At 36.3% G+C, this 18,777-nt stretch overlaps 6 protein-coding genes across 6 annotated transcripts; 2 read left to right on the forward strand and 4 right to left on the reverse strand.

Moving 5' to 3' along the window:
* Positions 1-3,219: 3,219 nt before the first annotated feature.
* Positions 3,220-3,565, reverse strand: PHYBLDRAFT_152150 (hypothetical protein; the record flags this gene model as incomplete). Its single annotated transcript, XM_018432851.1, has 2 exons — positions 3,220-3,336; positions 3,515-3,565. The coding sequence occupies 2 exons, from the start codon at positions 3,563-3,565 to the stop codon at positions 3,220-3,222; spliced, it is 168 nt and encodes a 55-aa protein (XP_018284925.1).
* Positions 3,566-4,861: 1,296 nt separating this feature from the next.
* Positions 4,862-6,043, reverse strand: PHYBLDRAFT_174904 (hypothetical protein; the record flags this gene model as incomplete). The annotated part of the gene is made up of 6 exons (XM_018437367.1): positions 4,862-4,947; positions 5,049-5,179; positions 5,542-5,558; positions 5,631-5,669; positions 5,805-5,836; positions 6,022-6,043. The coding sequence occupies 6 exons, from the start codon at positions 6,041-6,043 to the stop codon at positions 4,862-4,864; spliced, it is 327 nt and encodes a 108-aa protein (XP_018284926.1).
* A 785-nt stretch (positions 6,044-6,828) lies between these two features.
* Positions 6,829-10,008, forward strand: PHYBLDRAFT_174905 (hypothetical protein; the record flags this gene model as incomplete). The annotated part of the gene is made up of 6 exons (XM_018437368.1): positions 6,829-6,976; positions 7,109-7,222; positions 7,281-7,448; positions 7,530-7,832; positions 8,604-9,156; positions 9,195-10,008. The coding sequence occupies 6 exons, from the start codon at positions 6,829-6,831 to the stop codon at positions 10,006-10,008; spliced, it is 2,100 nt and encodes a 699-aa protein (XP_018284927.1).
* Positions 10,009-10,126: 118 nt separating this feature from the next.
* On the reverse strand, positions 10,127-11,437 carry PHYBLDRAFT_152152 (hypothetical protein; the record flags this gene model as incomplete). Its single annotated transcript, XM_018432852.1, has 4 exons — positions 10,127-10,297; positions 10,370-10,579; positions 10,650-10,955; positions 11,012-11,437. The coding sequence occupies 4 exons, from the start codon at positions 11,435-11,437 to the stop codon at positions 10,127-10,129; spliced, it is 1,113 nt and encodes a 370-aa protein (XP_018284928.1).
* A 926-nt stretch (positions 11,438-12,363) lies between these two features.
* Positions 12,364-15,480, forward strand: PHYBLDRAFT_174907 (hypothetical protein; the record flags this gene model as incomplete). The annotated part of the gene is made up of 5 exons (XM_018437369.1): positions 12,364-12,508; positions 12,568-12,609; positions 12,671-12,895; positions 12,953-13,306; positions 14,087-15,480. The coding sequence occupies 5 exons, from the start codon at positions 12,364-12,366 to the stop codon at positions 15,478-15,480; spliced, it is 2,160 nt and encodes a 719-aa protein (XP_018284929.1).
* A 131-nt stretch (positions 15,481-15,611) lies between these two features.
* On the reverse strand, positions 15,612-17,013 carry PHYBLDRAFT_174908 (hypothetical protein; the record flags this gene model as incomplete). Its single annotated transcript, XM_018437370.1, has 4 exons — positions 15,612-15,776; positions 15,875-16,060; positions 16,125-16,430; positions 16,486-17,013. The coding sequence occupies 4 exons, from the start codon at positions 17,011-17,013 to the stop codon at positions 15,612-15,614; spliced, it is 1,185 nt and encodes a 394-aa protein (XP_018284930.1).
* Positions 17,014-18,777: the final 1,764 nt, after the last annotated feature.

The following is an 18,777-nucleotide window of genomic DNA, read 5'->3' on the forward strand; positions in this document are numbered from 1 at the left end:
GGAAAACAACAAGGGCATCATTTGTGCGCCAGTAATATTTTATTTTATTTTATTGATTGTGTGGTACACAGTTTTGCTCTTTTACGTCCGAAATATTGTGACAGCTGTTTTGCTGTCCGAAACCAAGCATCTTCACTCTAACCCAGTGCTGCTATCTACAGCACAGTTTCCATGTCAAACTCAGGCGACGTTACTTTTTTTTTTGGGCGAATCAAAATTACAATTCAGACAGCCTACTTACCTTTTTTGGACAAAAGAAAAAAAAAACTGACAGACAGACAGAAATCAAGATTTTGGATTAAGCAAAAGCAATTATTAGATGTTACTTGTAAAGATCCAAATCCTTTGGCCCAAGCCAAAATGAACTGTATATAAGACATCAGTTTAATTCTGCAAAAAACGACCGAAAAGAAGAAGACTTCTATCGTTACGCAGCAAGTTGGCAGAATTGTTATAAATATTCGCTGCCACATTCAAATCATTTGACCATGGTCTTTATACAACTTCCATCTTCCATCGATTTTTATTTGGGGTTTCTACTACTTAAAAGCTCTTGCAAGTTATGTATATATATGTATTGGTCGATGAGTTAATTTAGTAACGAGCATAATAATATGGAGCTATTATTATTGCGTTTGAAAGAATCATCTTTGTTTTCTTCGAATAATATCGTTAAGCATATTAATTCTATTTTCAAAGTTAAATACAATAGAAATAAGGGGAAATTATGAGAAGAATAATGCTCTATCACACTTTAAGAAGAGATGACAGCCAACTACTACACCCACTGTTTCGATTTTTCACTTCGAGGTCATACATTACTAAAAACAAATTACCATTATTGTATTGTCATTTTAGACAGACCAAAAGCAGTTTCCAAATGTTCTTTTTCTATTTATTTACTTTTGAAAGAAGCAAAGATGAAATCCAACGTCAAGAATATATATAAATTCGTTTTCAGATTAATTAAATTAAGAAATATATGTGTACATATGTATCGATCCTATGTGTCTGCGATAAATCTTAAAGTCCAAAGAAAAATCATGTTTAGTACAACGTCTTGATATATATATATAGAGGCAGTAATTAGACTGCCAAGTTTTATGATTTTTTTGTAGAGAAGTACACCGCCACACATTTTGAAGACAATCGCAAGTATTGTGTATATTTTTATACTTTAGGTTAAATCAAATATCTTATATATCACTATTCAAAACCAAAACCTACATTATTGAAAACTTATTTTATTGTAAGTACCAGATAGAAAACACAGCTACCCTAGTTCGATATTCCTTTAAATCGACAACGTATTTTCTTAATATTTCTATTTTAGAAGAAAAGGAAGCAAACCCGATCAGGGGGACATTTTTCTATTTCTTTATTAAATATCCTGGCCTTGTTACTTGTCATGTCTACATAAAAAAGAGTCAAGGTATCAACTGGAGAGTATTAACATTAATTCGTTCGTATGTTTTTTCATTAATGTCTTTGGCATACCATGTTTCTTGTTTTATCCATATAAGCCTATAATATGATGTCTCTCCTTCGTTGAATAACATGTCACTTGATTTTGCCCGATATATATGCTCGAATATTACTGTGAAAACACTTTTTTTTCTCTGATTTATGTCGCCCGGATTCGATAAAGCTTAAGTTTGTATTGTTTTCACCTTTTCTAAATAGTGCTCTTTTTCGTATTCCATAATACTAAATGTATGATATTATATTTCTCTCAAATGTTTCGTAGAATCTTGCAAGAGCTGCGAGTTTAGGGATTAATTCATAGGATTTTTTTTTGCAGAAACATTTTACGAGTGCTTTGTAGGCTTTCACTACGTTGTTGCCAGTTTGACCATAAAGCTTGAGTTTGATATATTTGTTGGTAATGAAACCTTTTAAACAATTTGTTAATACTTCATTTCGATACATTATTTACTAATCTATATAAGCACGAATAAAGTATAATGCTATTATTTATACTTACTACAGTCAGCACTCGATTAGGTGATACATGGTAGGAAAAGGAAAATTATATCACTATACGCATCCATTTACACTGAAATATGTAAGCGTAAACACCAATAATAATATGTCTATCATAATAAAGAATAATGTTAAAATGTACAATTATATATATCTGAATAAAAGGATACTTATTATGGTTATTTTCTTTAAAATCGGATTTCTTTCTTTCTTTCTTATACGGTTTAGATATTAACATATTAGTGCTTGGAGAAAAAAGCTACTATTCTTATACACTTGTATTTCGGTACACTCTGTGGTATACACACCAGATACACATACACTACACAATAATATAGTGTAAACCAACCATTGCACAACATATATATGAATTACAAGGGATTTGAATATTAACATGTATAAGCAATATTATTCAACTCTAGTAAATAAAACTCTCGTACTATCTACTTTTTATTATATTGAGATATTAACCAATAAGTAATCCCAAGTACCTCACATTAAATAAAGAAGTAATATAATCGGCTAAATGAAAATTTCGCATTTATATGTAAAATCCTTTTAAGCACACTTAGTAACCTCGCCAACATAAGCAGTGTATATACGATTAAGCTATCATGAGTTTAAAATGATCCATAAACTCGAAGAGTTACAATATCATCGCTTCCAGACACACTGTGATGGGAAAATTGGAAGACATTCAAGCAAATAACGTCTCACAGTAACAGAAAGCGAATAACAGCTATTTATTTACTAGCTAGAAATTTTTGTCAGAAATGTTCATGTCTTAGAACGAATTTAAAGCAACGAACAGTTCACTCACCAAGAATCTATGTACAATTAGAACAGTGGATTTTGTCCCTGAGAAAATTGAATGTCCATAACCAAAAAAAATGTCATTTTCTAAAAAATACTTCTGGCTTGCAAAATAAAAAAGCCCGCAACTAAAGTGAAAATTCCAGGACGGATGATCGTTTGGATTGTGTAAATTATATAATCGATTGTTGGACATAAACTTTCCCTTTGAACGCGGAGGGGTTAAGGGCAAGAGAGTTAATTATTTTGGACTAGGTCAGAGAGGAGAGAGTACTGCCTTTATGTTTGGGGATAACATAATGGTTTTACTCAGCTCATTAATAAATAAGAGTATTATATGAAAGCAAGGGCTTGTTTGATTAACTTATTTATTTTACAGAATTTATACTTATAAAGCGCTCATAGCTGAGTGACAGGGTTAACCTATTCATCGTTAAGCTTCAGCAGGGTTACAGTCGGCTCAAGTTCTTTGTAGTAACCGCTGTAAAGATACGGCTTTTCAACATCAGAAAGTGAAGCAATACTTTTGACTATAATCTTCTAATAATATTAAAGGTCCAAGCCAACCTATTTCCACCTTAACTACATTCTTTTTTCTCTTTAACTTGTAACAGCCCAAATATTCTAATGAAAGTGACATATGGTTAAAGGTTTTATGGAAAGTAGGAAGAATCAGATTTTTCAAATGTCGAAAGGTATATCTTTCTTGAATTAAAACCTTTTCCACTGCTTGCTGCTGTTGATTGGTAAGGCTTATATTCACGGACATAATATTCAATGTCGCTGCCTATTTGTAAAGTTGTCAATAAAAGGCAAACTTATATACTAGAAAAAAAAATCCAGAATTCACTTGCAACAATGATGGCAAAGGTTATGAGCCCCTTTTCACTCTTTGCAACTCAAAGCCGTTTATGGAACACTTTTTTGCTTATTCCTGCTCATCAAACTCTATCTTCTTCTACTATTTTGGAGGTTTTGTATGGTTTGATTTCTACAACACCAACCTCAATGCTATCGATTGTCATGAATTTAGCATTGGTAGTCTTCTTTGTATTTCCATATTTGATTTTTCAAAAATGTTTAGAGGGGAGTCACTGCAAAAAAAAATAGTTTTCTACCGATGAGAGCAATGCCTTACACGACAATAACATAGCCAGCAACATAACAGCTTACCAATACACAACTAGTTTATCATTCACATCAAACGCAGCATTTACAAATAGAACTACAAATTTAATTTTGAAGTCGTCCTCCTTGTTTTTTACAATAGTTTTAGGAGATGACGTTTTTGATTGGGGAAGGACATTTCCTGGTGGAAGACAACATCTAATTCTACCAAACCACAAATTGTAACTTTTTTGCTGTCAATGAGTAATCATGTGCGATCTCTAAGGATCAATTCATATTAAAATAGTTAATACAAAGCCTGTATACAGAATGTTCGTATCGAGGTTTTCTTTTGTGCTGTGAAAAAATAAAATGGCGAGTGGGGATTAATTGTCAGTTGGTGAGAGAAAATCAAAGGCATGCTACGCGTAAGCAGACCAATACATGGTAAAATATCAAGCAAGATTGCGTCACACTTTAGTGACAACATATCCTTATAATCTTCTGCATAACTGGGTATTGATATAGTGTATGTGTGACTAATTATTTCTTTATGGACAAGTCTAAATTCAGAGCTACTAATTTAATATACAGGATTTGATTTTTACATAAGACATCATTTTATTATTAAATCGCCCAAAGGAAGTCTGTATCTCTTAAAAGAATGAGAGTAAAGTCTCTGGGAAAAGATAGATGAGCACACAAAGTATGAAGACAAAGTAGTAAAACTAATGTATACAATGAATATACTGTGTTTCTTTTTCGGGGCACGTCATTTTACCCTGAAGGATTAGAGAAAGACACCAGACCCCAGACAGGTGGTCACGGTTGATTCGCCCGGTTAGATAGAAACATTGTTCCAGTAAGATTGTTGATCATTTTTGAGTCAGTACCATTTTTTTTTTGGTTATGAACATTCGATTTTCTCAACGTAACAAAATTTACCGTTCTCACAGTATTACCACTGAGCAACTAGAGTTGATCCAGAGCCAACACCAGCCTTTATCAGTACCAACACCCTTCCCTTTACAGAGATTGAATCTGCTAAGTATACCCTATAAGTAGCCATAGCTTACATTTCTACTACTACACTAACATACACATCCACCATATTCCTGTCGACCGTCACTGAGTCAAGTACTCACATACACAACGTCTTTTGAAAACACCTAAGATACTCCAGACATATACCCTGGTCATTGTATTGCCAGCATGCGATGCACTCTTCATACAGTTAATGTTACTAATACCACGTACCCTATGTCTCTCTTTCCTACTAGAAAAAGATGTCTTATGAGACATTTTCATGTAGTGAATAGAAACCTTATTTGCCTATCTTTCATCTGCCTCAAATAGTATTTGAAAAAAAACACACATTTTGTTTGGCTCATCAGCATGTGTAACCATCACAAAATTATAGAATAAATAAGACTGTTATTTGTTTTGTCTCTACCTTGCCTTCTTTTGCTCTTCTTTCTTTCCTTTTTGGCTCTCTTCCTTATCGTAGCCAGTCTTATCTGCTATCTTTCTCTCTTTTCTTTATTTCTCCTATTTCCTTTGCTGCAGCCCTCCACAAGTCGTCTAGATTAATATGCGTGCAAGGTAATAAATATTCCACGATAATATGTAGATATTTACCTGAGTACCCTTAGTAACTAGAAAATACATTTCTATAAAATCAATCTTCTTTCTGATAAATAATTAAAGACCTTACGCATACCACACACCTTTCGGATGGAATTCTCACGAAATATAGACATATAAAGCTGCCAGATAAATTACAAATTTAAAAGTGTTCAATTTGCTCAAATACCAAAAGAGACAGTATAGTATAAAATTAAATATATTTCTCAGAGAGGAACACAACCTATACGACACATATTGATGTACAAAGGCCTCACCAGCCACACCAGATCCACAAAATAAGATCCATCTAACAGAGATTTATAACAATAACATCTTCAGTACCTAATAGCTCTACATTAAGAAAATGTCTAGAAAGAGGCTTACTATATCATAACTATTATAGCCATTTTTATTTATTCTTTTACCTATTTAACTGACTGACCTTCCATACTGATTTTCTTGTCGCCAATTTCAACAATATAATTCTCTTACCTACACTCAATTCCGTCTTCATTTCCATTCACCTCATTGCTAAACAAGACGTCTTAATCGCTAGACATCAGAGCATCTTTATAAACTGGTAAGCAGATATGACTACACTGTTTCTATAACCGCAGATTGATGTGTTAAAATAGCTACATTCAAAATACATATATAGTTACTCTCTACCTGTATTTAAGTAGATATATTACAATAAGCATTGACCTCCATAACATTTATCTTAGCAGACAATTATATTAAGGAATTTACTTTTATGAATTACAATAAAAATAATATAATCATCATACCTATCTCGCATATGCCATCAAGCATTGCTATTTTATTATGACGCCAAGAAGTTTTTTCTTGCAACAAAGCTAATAGCTATATTGTCTCCATTATATTCAACACAACACCACTGATTATTGTAAGATTTTAGAATAGAAAACATGATTGTTATATATTATTATCAAGTTTTAAGAGACAAGAAAACAAATGTCTCATGTACTTTATTAAATCTATTACCATGTCTTTGTAATATGGAGTAATAATAAAACACCATTTTTGCTTAAGCAAAAACAGATCAATTTCGCATATGTAAAGTATACCTAAGTTCTGATAGACAGAATAGGTAAAATTGTAGTTCAGCTCACTTTTGTGAGTAAAGTATTTGAATAGTATTTTAAGCTACTCTATTGGCTACTGGCAGCTGTGTAGCATTAGAATGCAACATCAAACTCAAATAAAATAAAAGTGTGTTTTCTTTGAAGTCTTTCTTTACTATTAAATACTAATGTAAACCTTTCTTTTCATTTTAAAATGGCTCCTATTCGCAAACCAACTGTTAGAAAAGAGTGTCAATGCTCTATCTGTAAAAGCAAGACACTAGGATTCAATCATGTATCTGTTAAAACATTTAAACGTCATCAAGAAAAAGATAATCATGATATTACACATGTTCAAATGCGTACGATTAATACATTTGCTTTACTTTATTTTATTTTATTTTATATCATTTCCTTTTTTATTATTTTATATAATAATAATAATAATAATAATAATAATAATAATACTAACACTAATAATAATAAATGTGTAGCCCATGAAGACACATGGGATACAATTAGTAGTGCTGTTTCTGAGCCTGTAAATCAAGAGGAAGATAGTTTTGAATTTGAACAGGAAGATGTTGAAATGAATTCTGAGCTTAGAAGTAAGAAAACTTATTTTATTACATTGATTTATTTGGGTCTAACATTCCGCTTTTGTAGACCTAAATGACACAAATGACATTTTGGATATACGGACAAGAAACCAACCTTTCTCTGAAACGGATTGTGTGTTTGGCCCTGAAGATAATGTCCAGTTTACAAGTGACACTTACGAAGAAGAAGAAGAATATGAAGATGAATCCGATGTTGAGATGGACAATGATGAAGGTAGGTACACAGCTTTAGATAATATTATATCCTAGAAAATAGAGAGTTAATCAACGTTCTTTAAAAAAAATCAAATTAAAGATTCTTCATTGGAATCAATCTCGGAATTGAATTTGATTCACCGATTCATTGTTATTTCGGTTGCTCTTTTTGTCTCACTATACGTCGTGGATGAAGGAGCTGTAATCCTGATTGTCATAATCAACAAGATCCTGCAGTTTTTGTTTGACCCATTCCGCCTTCCCGTGAGTGTTGCTGGCCTCAAACGTTTGGCCGGATTTGAAGCGTTGACAAGTGGTGTCAAGAAGTATGTTGCATGTAGCAAATGCCATACCATATATGATAATGAAGCCGCCCCTTTGTGTTGTACATCACCCAATTTCGGTAAAACCTCCTTGTGTGGCAACAGCTTGTTTAAGTCTGGTCCCGGGTCAAAAGCACCCAAAAAGACATATGTATTCCACTCTGTCAAGAAAGCCCTAAAGACGTTTTTTCAACGCCCGGATTTTGAAAACAAGATCAACTCATGGAACCGCGGCCCGAAAATGGATAGCACTTTGTTTGACGTGTACGATGGTGCGATGTGGAATGAGATAGTAGACGTAGATGGTATACCTTTTGTTGATACCGAGCGATCACTCATGCTCACGCTGAACATTGACTGGTTTCAGTCATTCGATGGTGTTACCTACTCCTGTGGTGCCATATATCTTGCAATCAATAATCTTCCACGCAGTGAGCGGTTCAAGAAGGAGAACGTGATTCTTGTTGGGTTAATGCCAGGGCCTAAAGAAGCGAGCACTTCTGACATAAATAACTATCTGAAACCGCTTGTGGATGAGTTGATGGAGCTGTACAAAGGTATTAAGATTAAGACTCACCAATGTCCAAATGGTACTTCTATCCGAGCAGCCCTTCTCATGGTTGCCTGTGATATACCTGCTGCAAGGAAAGTATGTGGGTTCACATCCCATACAAGTACAAATGCATGCCACAAGTGTAAGCGTCAATTTTCGAGGTTGGCTGGAACGAGTTCCGTTGATTATTCTGGATTCGATTTCTCAAAGTGGCTCCTTCGCACTAAGAATGACAATCGTAAGGATGCAGAGATCTGGAGAAATGTAACCAAACCAACTGAGAGACAGCGTCTTGAAGTTGCACATGGTGTTCGCTGGTCCGAACTGCATCGTCTTCAGTACTTTGACATTGTCCGCTGCACGATCATTGATCCCATGCACAATCTTTTCTTAGGCACTGCCAAAAGAATGCTGGAGAGATGGGTTGCGGATGGATTAATCGACGATAAAAAACTCGTTGCCATGCAAAAGGCTGTTGAGAAGGTAGTGTTGCCGCCCGATTACACGTCACTTGGGACAAAGATTGCCAAGGGATTTCCCTATATGAAGGCTGATGAGTGGAAGTCTTGGTGCCTTGTGTACTCTCCTGTGGTTCTAAGGGATGTGTTGCCGTTGCCAGAGTTCAAGAACTGGATAGAGTTTGTTAACGCATGCAGATACTTCACCAAGCCTAGTGTTTCTGAAGAAGACATTGAGAAAGGACACAAATGCTTAGAAGAATTCTGTAAAGGGTGTGAGACATTGTACGACCTGGACCTTCTCTCTCCCAACATGCACCTGCATCTGCACTTACGCCAAACAATGATTGACTTTGGGCCCGTCTATGGCTATTGGCTTTTCAGCTTTGAAATGTACAATAGTGTCCTGAAAATATCAAAACCAATCGAAGAAACGGGTTCGAATCGACATTTATGAGACAGTTCATTGAAGAGTCGTGGAAGGGAGATTTTGTTCGTCGACTTCTGAAAGCTATGCATGCACTTGCATGTTTTGAAATTTTCGATAAGTTCACCAACACCAACACCAACACCAACACCTACCTCTCTCACTCTTTCTCAATTTCCAAATATCTTGAAGCTTCACAGAATCTTTCAATGACAATTCGTGGAAACGAGCCCCTGCCACCATCCGCCTTGCCATTGAAAACAAGACCATTATCATTTATGCCAAAACATGAATATGATTGTCTTGTAGGATACTATCAAGCTGCGTACAAGAATCCACAGATCTCAGGTTGCAAAGATGTAATTGATGACTCACCTTTCGTCAATGACTGGATCGAAATGGTGAAGTCCGTTGATCTTCTTGGGCAAAGCTACAAAGGGTGCATTGGCACGAATGGCCGCGGATCATACATACAAGCATATTTCACTGAACGAACTGGGTCGGAACATGCGTATGTTGGAGAGATTCAGTACCTTTTTGTTCACAATTTTAGGCCAACTGTTTCTTCTCTAACATACAGAAATCCCCATAGTAGTCAGCATGTATTTGCATTTGTCAAATGGTTCAAATCCACTTCGGACAAAACAAGAGAATTAGAAGGAGTTGAGTTGTTACAGGATGAATTCTACAAGCAAGATTTTCAAAGCATCCTGCCAGTACATCGGATTCTCCTAACAGTTGCAATAGTAGATTACAAAACTACAAAAAACGTCAACAAAAAACTCGCGATTCCTTTACCAAAAAAAATTTACTATTAATTCTCATACACACACTTACTTATATATTTATCCTCTATTATTATTATTTCCTTTAATCAATTCAATTTCAATTATTACTATTTGGCCCTACAACAGAACATAGTAAAAAAGAAAATGTTTATTCATCGTTGATTGCCCAACGAGGCAATGACTGGGACAGAGTGGCAGGAACAGAGCAAGGCAACAATGTTGCTGGATATCTGTTCATTCTTGGCTTTGTTCCCACGCCCGCATTTAACACGTGATGGGTACGATCAATGTCGTCAACCATTGTCAACAATCTGTTGAACTGTATTTATTTTTATTAGTTCTTTATTTTTCTTGTTATAAAACTTATTTATTTATTCTAAATATTATTTACCTCTTCACTTCTCCAAGTGGGGCGAGCCACATGCAAACACCGTCGTGGAAGATTGTCCACAATCTCAATATCCGACTCACCATCAGACATGGCATCCTTCTGAAAGAGTTTGAGATAGGCCTTCTCAACAGGGTTTCCAGTCTTATATCCCATTGCAGCATCAATGGCTACCCAGTTGTCCATGTATGTCGACTTGCGTCGGATAGACATCTGGTTATATAGATTGTAGCTTGAGAAAATAGTAATATACCAATTAATTTTTTATATAGTATATACAAACCTGAAGAGTACGACTGTTTGCTCTCCCCTTGCTGTTTTTCTTGGCCTTCTGCTCAGAAGACTCGTGAAAAGTACGATGACTGTGCTTGTACCTGTTCTTTATTTTATCACTTATCACCCGTGGGTGAGTACCAGCTAGACGAGTCTGGGCGCTAATGTAGCTCTTCAAGTAGTTGATAACAGCTACGTTATCGCGGTGGTTAATCTTCTCGTTCAAGTTCCACTTCTTCTTACTCTCGTTCTCAGCAACAAGAGCAGGGTCGTCAGACTCGAACTTCCAGTCCCACAACTTTTCCGCGAAGATTTCCTAAATACAGGTTGTTTAATAAGTTGTTGATACTAACATATATTAATATTAATTACCGAGATAATGACAGAAACCTCGGCATCACTGAGGGAGGTCTGGGGGACATAGGATGGCATCAGAGATGGTCCTAGACTAGCCATACAAGTCTGATTGTTGGCATAGGCAGTTGCAAAGTCTGCAAATGCCGTATGTGTCTTTCCAGACGTGTCAACAACAACGCCCATCCTGTTTTTAAAGGCTGCCATGTTGCTATTGACAGCAGCAATGTCATCCTTGACACCGTTGATATTGTTGTTTACTTTGTTAAACATTTCAACAATTTCCGCGTATCGCTGATCTTGGATAGTTGCGGATGAGAAACTGGGGGCAATTTCTCGAGGTCCAACATGGCCAGCCAAAACACGGTTTGCAGAGGTAGATATACTTGCAGATGCTTTTCCTTTTCCTTTACGGTCTGTTTTTCTGCTGCTATTGGAAGGCATTTTTTCTTTATTGTATTTTTATTAAAGTTTTATACATTAATAAATTATTAAAATAAAATAAATGTATGGGTTGAAATATATTTATTTTTGTTTAATCAAAGATATACATACAAAATAAGTTAATATAAAGTAGATTTATGAAATAGCTGAGAAAAGGAAGGGATTATATATTATTTTCTATAAAATCCTTTATAACCTTGAACAACTTCTTTAATATTCAATATAGAACTTAGTGTTACAATATAATTTCGGACTATTCATTTTATTACTATTGTATTTTACTAGAGTCAATTCTCATCTAAACTGCCTTCTGTTTTAAAGCCCACTTTTTTTTCTTCTTTTTCTTTATTTTTTTCTTATTTCTTTTTTTCCTATTTCTTTTCCGCTTTATTTACTTTTATTCTGGTTGATGTGTTTGAGTTCACACCCTGGTAAGCAATTTGTTTTTATTATTCTATTGTTATATTTATTCTTAATGTTTTTTCTTTTATTATTATTGTGGTTGCTGATAGTATTACAAGTCTTTGCCGTGTTGATTAATGGACAAGAACAAAAAGGTAAAACGTGGTTATTATGTATGTGTTTCTTTATTAATTATTTTCTTTTTCTCTCCTCAGCTCATTAGATCCTCAGCTCATCATAAAGACATACCACACTAGAAAAACATACGGGAATTACCATGTACAAAGTTAAATTATAACAATAGAAAATCTGGGGTATTTTTTCATCTCAGCTTTTTTTGTGTGTTCAAGATGAAAACACTGTTTTCCGGTTTTCTATTGGCTTGGATACAACAGGCGAAAATATTATTTATTATTATTATTATAAAGACATAACATTTCATTATAAAGACATAGTAAATTTAGTAAACGTTGTACTTGTTTCCTTTTTCTCTTAACACTTCAAAGTAAAAATAAATAAACATTATGTCCACAATTCCTGAACTCTACAACGAAAAGTGCCATTGTGCTGGATGTAGTCAGAACGATCTCGGCTATAGTTTTGTTGCCAGAAGAACTGCTCAACGTCATAACAAAAGGGCAAGACTAAATGCCATAAGATGTGAAAGGGGTACAATATTTGAATTTATTTAATTGTATTGTAATCCATGAAATAACGTGTTGTAATAGACATGTCTACCCAAAGAAATATGATGGAGGTCGATGATGAACGTAAGGTTTATTTAATTCAGATACCGTTAGATATTAACCAAGTGTTATATTCTAAATGTAGCTATCTTAACCCATCAACCCGGAGCCCTGGAAGAATCGTACACTCAGACAAACTCACCTGTTTGGGAAGGAGCTTCAATGTCTGACACTGAAGACGTTTCCGTTACTAATGACGCGATCAGCAATGGCGACAATGATGACAGTGGAAGCAACAGCAATGAAATCAGTGAAGACGAAAGCGAAGACGATGTTATTGAGCTCGACGACAATGAATTGAATAGTGAAGGTCAGTTAGTGTTAAAAATTTTTTAAAAAAAAAAGCGTTAATTTTTTTTTATAATAGACCCTTTTGCCACCCCCGATATGCCCCAGAACCCAGTGCACAGGTTCATTGCTACTTTTGTGGTGATGTTCGCTTCCCGCTATGTGGTTGACAAGGGCGCCGTTGTCTTGATCGAGTTCATCAACAAGCTTTTGACAATTTACGAGCAGGATTTCCAACTGCCCTTGAGCCTTCCTGGTCTTCAGCGCATGACAGGTTTCTCAGCCATGACCAAAGGCATAAAGAAATTTGTTGTGTGTCAGGATTGTCACAAGGTGTACGAAGAAAGTGCATCTGTCCCGTCTCATTGCGATTTCGTAAAGCTTGGTGTACGCTCGTCTTGCAACTGCCAATTGACGAAAACATCAGCATCGGGTGCTTTGGTGGCCAAGCGTTCATACTTGTACCAGTCCGTCCTTAATACTTTACGAATGTTTTTTCTTCGTCCAGGATTCGAGGATAAAATTAGACATTGGAATCACGAGCTGAAGATGGTGGATACGATGTGTGACATATACGACGGTGCCATGTGGAAGGAGCTCAAAGACAAAGATGGCGTGCAATTCACAAAGGATTCGCGTTCATTAATGTTGACTCTCAACATCGACTGGTTTCAACCTTTCGATAACGTCACGCACTCGACTGGTGCCATATACCTGGTAGTAAACAATCTGCCTCGCAATGAAAGATACAAGCCAGAGAACACACTTCTCGTAGGATTGATGCCTGGCCCGAAGGAACCCAAATCCGAAGAGATAAACCATTATCTCCGGCCTATGGTAGATGATCTGATAAGATTGTATGAGGGACTGGCAATCCCAACTTTCGAGTGTCCTAGTGGTGTCCGCGTCCGTGCCGCATTGATGATGGTGGCCTGTGACATCCCGGCAGCAAGAAAGACAAGTGGTTTCACCTCGCACAACAGTACATGCGCATGTTACAAGTGCAACAGACATTTCCCTCGCTTGGAAAACGGTGTCAATGTTGACTTTCGTGGGTTTGACTTCTCTCGGTGGGTGCTTCGTGACGGTGTAGAGAACAGGTTGCATGCTGAGGAGTGGGAAAGTGCTAGTACCCCCTCAGAAAGGCATCGGCTGGAGGTCGAAAATGGTGTTCGATGGTCGCAGTTGCATCGCCTTGGATACCTTGATCTAGTACGTGGAACGATCATCGATCCCATGCATAATTTATTCCTGGGAACGCCTAAAAGATTGATGGATCGTTGGATCAAAGACGAAGACATTCAAGATGGCGATTTTGCGGCAATGCAGAAGACTGCAGAAACGATGATTGTGCCTGGTGGATACACCTCTTTGAACTCGAAAATAGGAAAGCAGTTTTCGTATATGAAGGCAGACGAGTGGAAGTCATGGGTGCTCGTATACTCGCCAGTTCTGTTGAAAGATGTTCTTGCAAAAGACAGATTCGAAAACTGGATTAACTTTGTTGATGCATGCCGCCTGTTGATCAAGCCAACGATCACGTTCGATGAAGTCAACACTGCCCATCAGTTTCTTCAAACTTTTTGCACCAGATGTGACGAGCTGTACAACGCCGAAATCCTCACCTGTAATATGCACCTACACCTCCATCTTCGAGATACAATTCGTGATTTTGGACCAGTGTACGGTTATTGGCTATTCGGGTTCGAGCGGTTTAACGGGTTGTTAAAAAATTTGAAGACAAACAGGAAGATCGGGTTTGAAGAAACATTTATGAAGAAATTTATTGAAGATGTGCACAAAGACGATCTTGTCAACAGTTTCCTTCAGAGTACCTGCCAGACATCTGCATTTCCTCTCCTTACCAAACTCACTTCTTCCTTTACACCCGCCACCATTCCATCTATCCGTCAACGTACCTTCCGCATACAGTCATTTGTCGAGGCTTCTGAAGATCCAAATGTACTTGTAAAAGGCAACGAACCTCTCCCTCCTTCCGCATTCCCTCTATCATTAAAATCCGCTACCACAATGAGTGACATTCACTATGTTCATCTCTTACAATACTACAAAGTTGCGTACAACAATGAACAATTAGTTCACTTTCAACAAGCGTCAGAATCATCATACTTTGTCGACAATACAATCACCCTGTTGAAATACATCAACATCCTTGGGCAGGTCTACAAGGGTAAAGGTGAATCTGGAAGTCGTGGCTCTCTTGTACAAGCAAAGTTCATTGGAAGTACTGGTGAGCATATCATCGCATACACGGGTCAAATACAGTACATTTTCACCCATTCTTTCACTCCTCCACCCACCTCTTCATCCCTTACTCCCTTGCTCCGCACCCATCGCCGCCCAACACAACTTCTTCACAATTCTCAACATACTTTTGCATTTATCAAATGGTACACACCCGAAAATGATAAATCGCGAGAGTACGAACACGTTGAAACCTGCTTTCCAACATTTTCTCCTGACGATTTCCAATGTGTATTGCCAGTGCATAGAATTATGTTAGAAGTAGCAACTGCTGAGCACACAACACGCAGAAAAGTAAAAAAGATGCTGGTCATTCCTTTGCCAAAAAAACAATACATTTAAAAAATAATAAAATTATAACTCCCTTTTTTAAAGGCACACAGAAAAGAATAATCATAGTGTTTGTATTTGTTGGTACGTTTATCATTGTCAGATGGAGGATGTGGAGGATGTAGAGGATAAGAAAACAAAATTTATTGAAACTCATCTCTAAAAGCCCAGTGAGGGAGAAGGGACGTCAATCTAGGCGGGACTGCTAAAACAGCATCTCTACCGAAGGACCTCTTCAACATCTGACGCGAATTGAAGTCCATGCGATTACGCATAAAATCATCAACAACTGCAAGAAAGTGATTGTACTAAATACAAATAAGTGATTAATCAAAGTTCTGTTTCATTTAAATACATAAAAAAACAAAAAAAAGCTATATACAATAATGTAAACAAAAGAAATTACCTCATCGCTTCTCCAACTTGGACGCACTGTACGAATCGCACGGTTGCTCGAGACTCCAGGCATATCGTCTTCAGATTCGCCCTCAGACACTGCTTCTTTCTGTAAGAGTCCGTCGCAGCTCTTACCCACCTTCATATCAATTTCAGCCTTGAATGTATGGTAGGTCAGCTCGCGACGGTCAAAATGCTAGTTTATAAATGTATTAATATGAATACATTTAATTTGCAATCAAAATATACTTCTAACATACATCGGTCTCTCGACCTGCTTTTCTTGACCGAGAATTTGTCTTTTTGCGCGCTTCATAGGATTCCTTGACTCGGCGTCTCGTTCCACAAAAGTTTGTGTAGATACAATCGCTAATATCGGCCTGTCGAACACTAGTCCCAACAACCTTTGGAGCCAGGTATGCATGAAGGTCATGCATCAGCTGTCTGTTGGGTGGAAGTCTGTAATCAACATTAACATCCCAACTGCGCTTGCTGTCGTTAGCTGCAACTAGTTCCGGCTTATTTGATTTGAAGTTGTGTTTCTTCAACTCTCCTCGGATAAGAGCCTATACTTAGTGTGAGATATTATGTTGATGAGCTACTGTACATCTCAACACTTACTAAAACTCTAGTGCGATCCTGTTTACTAAGTTCACCAGCGTTTGCACCAGTAAGAACCACTGGACCAACAGAAGGAGCGACAGAAGGACCAACAGAAGGAGCGACAGAAGGACCAACAGAAGGAGCGACAGAAGGACCAACAGAAGGAGCGACAGAAGGACCAACAGAAGGAGCAACAGAAGGAGCAGCAGAAGAGATACCAAAAAAAGCCTCAGAAGGTGTTGTATACCAATCCAGAGTAGAACCAACGGAAGAAGCTGCGAAAGGGACAGAAGCAGAAGCAGGTATAGTGGTAGGAGCAATAACTGCAAGAAGTTCTCCAGAGGCATCGGCAACGCTATCAAGTATTTCCAATGAATCTTTGTTCCCCTTGATAACAATGCCAATGTTTGAATCCATGGTCTTGAGACTTTCCTCCATAGCGGTGAGCCTTCTTAAAAGCTCAGTATATTCCGGGGATGGAGCCGGGGCAATTGACTGACGATTGTTAACCATGGTCTGAAAGCTATCTAATAAAATGTTATACATGAGTTGATTGTTAATTATATTTGTTTTATATATCTATTCATTGTATATATAGAGTGTTATTAACATACAAAAGAAGTTAGGTGTTAAGCGAAAGAATAAAGTGTAGTTAATGGAAAGATGGTAAAAGTAAAAGCAAGAACCCATTTATTATATTACACTTGTTGCTGTAAATACTCAGGATTTCTTTAATACGCGTATCTCTATTAATACTTCCTGGAATTAACGGGGTGCAAATCGGCTTTGAACATGCTTTTTTCAACTCAATCCAATATATGATTTCTGTCTTTCGGCCTTTTGGCCCTTTGGTCTTTTGTTCTTTTTGTTTTTTTTTTTTCATTTACAAGTTTTCTCTCTTTTCTCTCTTTCCAACATTTATTATATTCACAGATTTTCTTGGTAAGATATCTTATTCTTTAATATTATATATATATATATAACTAAAATGATAATAATTGTTTTCTATTACTACAGACACTCGTGTTTTGTTACCTTCTGATGCATCCCCTTCACAATGTCCATCCGGATTAGCTAAGGTTAGTAAATATACTTTATGCTGTCATCCTATAAAATTATCCTGACCTTTTCCTTTCTTTTGTATAGGCCATATCGCCGAAATTACTCTCTACTATTAAACACGGTTATGAACACGGTAATATTTTATTTTATTTCAATCTATCTCTTTTTAATAAGCACATGGCTTAACATAATTTCTATTATAGATGAACCTCCCTCTCATGAGCACATCGCGAATCAAGAACTTTCATTTCATACGAGTGTCATTGACATGGTAATTTTTTTTGTACATATAACAATATTATTTATTTTGTATATTAATGTATATCATTTACTGAAGACAATATTAGCGTCTCCTATGTACTCTCTTGGTCTGCAAATAAATCCTTTTGCTTCGGGTAGGTAAATGAAATATTCTACCACACAGTTCACAAAAAATAATTTTTTTTCAGCATTTTTATAGCCAAATAAAGTATATTGAGTACTATGGTTCGCATTCATGACGCCTTTTCTTTTTGTCTCTGGTAAGCTATTATATTGCAAGCATAATTACATATATATATTCTTAATATCCACGATTTCTTGTTCAAACAGTTAACACTTTTCTAATTTCATAGAACAACCATTTACAAGCAAGCAACACACAACTGGGCTTTTCTCTGGGAGATATTGTTTGGAGAATACTTGTTTTATCAGAACATTGGCCATTTCAAATTGTATGAAGGATAGAGCACTAGCCAGAATGTTCCTGAATATTAAATATAACCACTGTACTATAAACCTAAGAATATTCTTTTCTTTCTAATAAAAACAAAATAAACCAATAATTATTATAAATAAATTAAAGATCGGAGAAGTGTATGGAAGCAAACAGTATAAGAAGAAGTCTCTAAGATTGGATAAAATAAATTCAAATACAACAAAACCCTGTAAAAACTGGCATATCCATAAATTAAACAATGTAAAAACTGGCATATCCGTATAATCGATCTTTCATTTATCGTTCTTTTAATTGGAAAGCGGTAGGATATATTACAACAAAACGTAATTCTGAGTTGCCGTTTTAGTGCATGTGGTAAAAACCCATATACAGAAAATGCAAACACATCCTACTATCCTGCTGTTCTGACCTTTTCCTATGTTCGAAAGTTGGTCTTACCACCTATGAGTAAGCCAGCTTCATACACTTGTAAAAACTATCTGATCACATCGTAAAACCTGGTCTTTTCACATAATTAATTACAGTTTACA

This window comes from Phycomyces blakesleeanus (assembly GCF_001638985.1).
Source record: "Phycomyces blakesleeanus NRRL 1555(-) unplaced genomic scaffold PHYBLscaffold_33, whole genome shotgun sequence".
NCBI classification, from domain to species: Eukaryota; Fungi; Mucoromycota; class Mucoromycetes; order Mucorales; family Phycomycetaceae; genus Phycomyces; species Phycomyces blakesleeanus.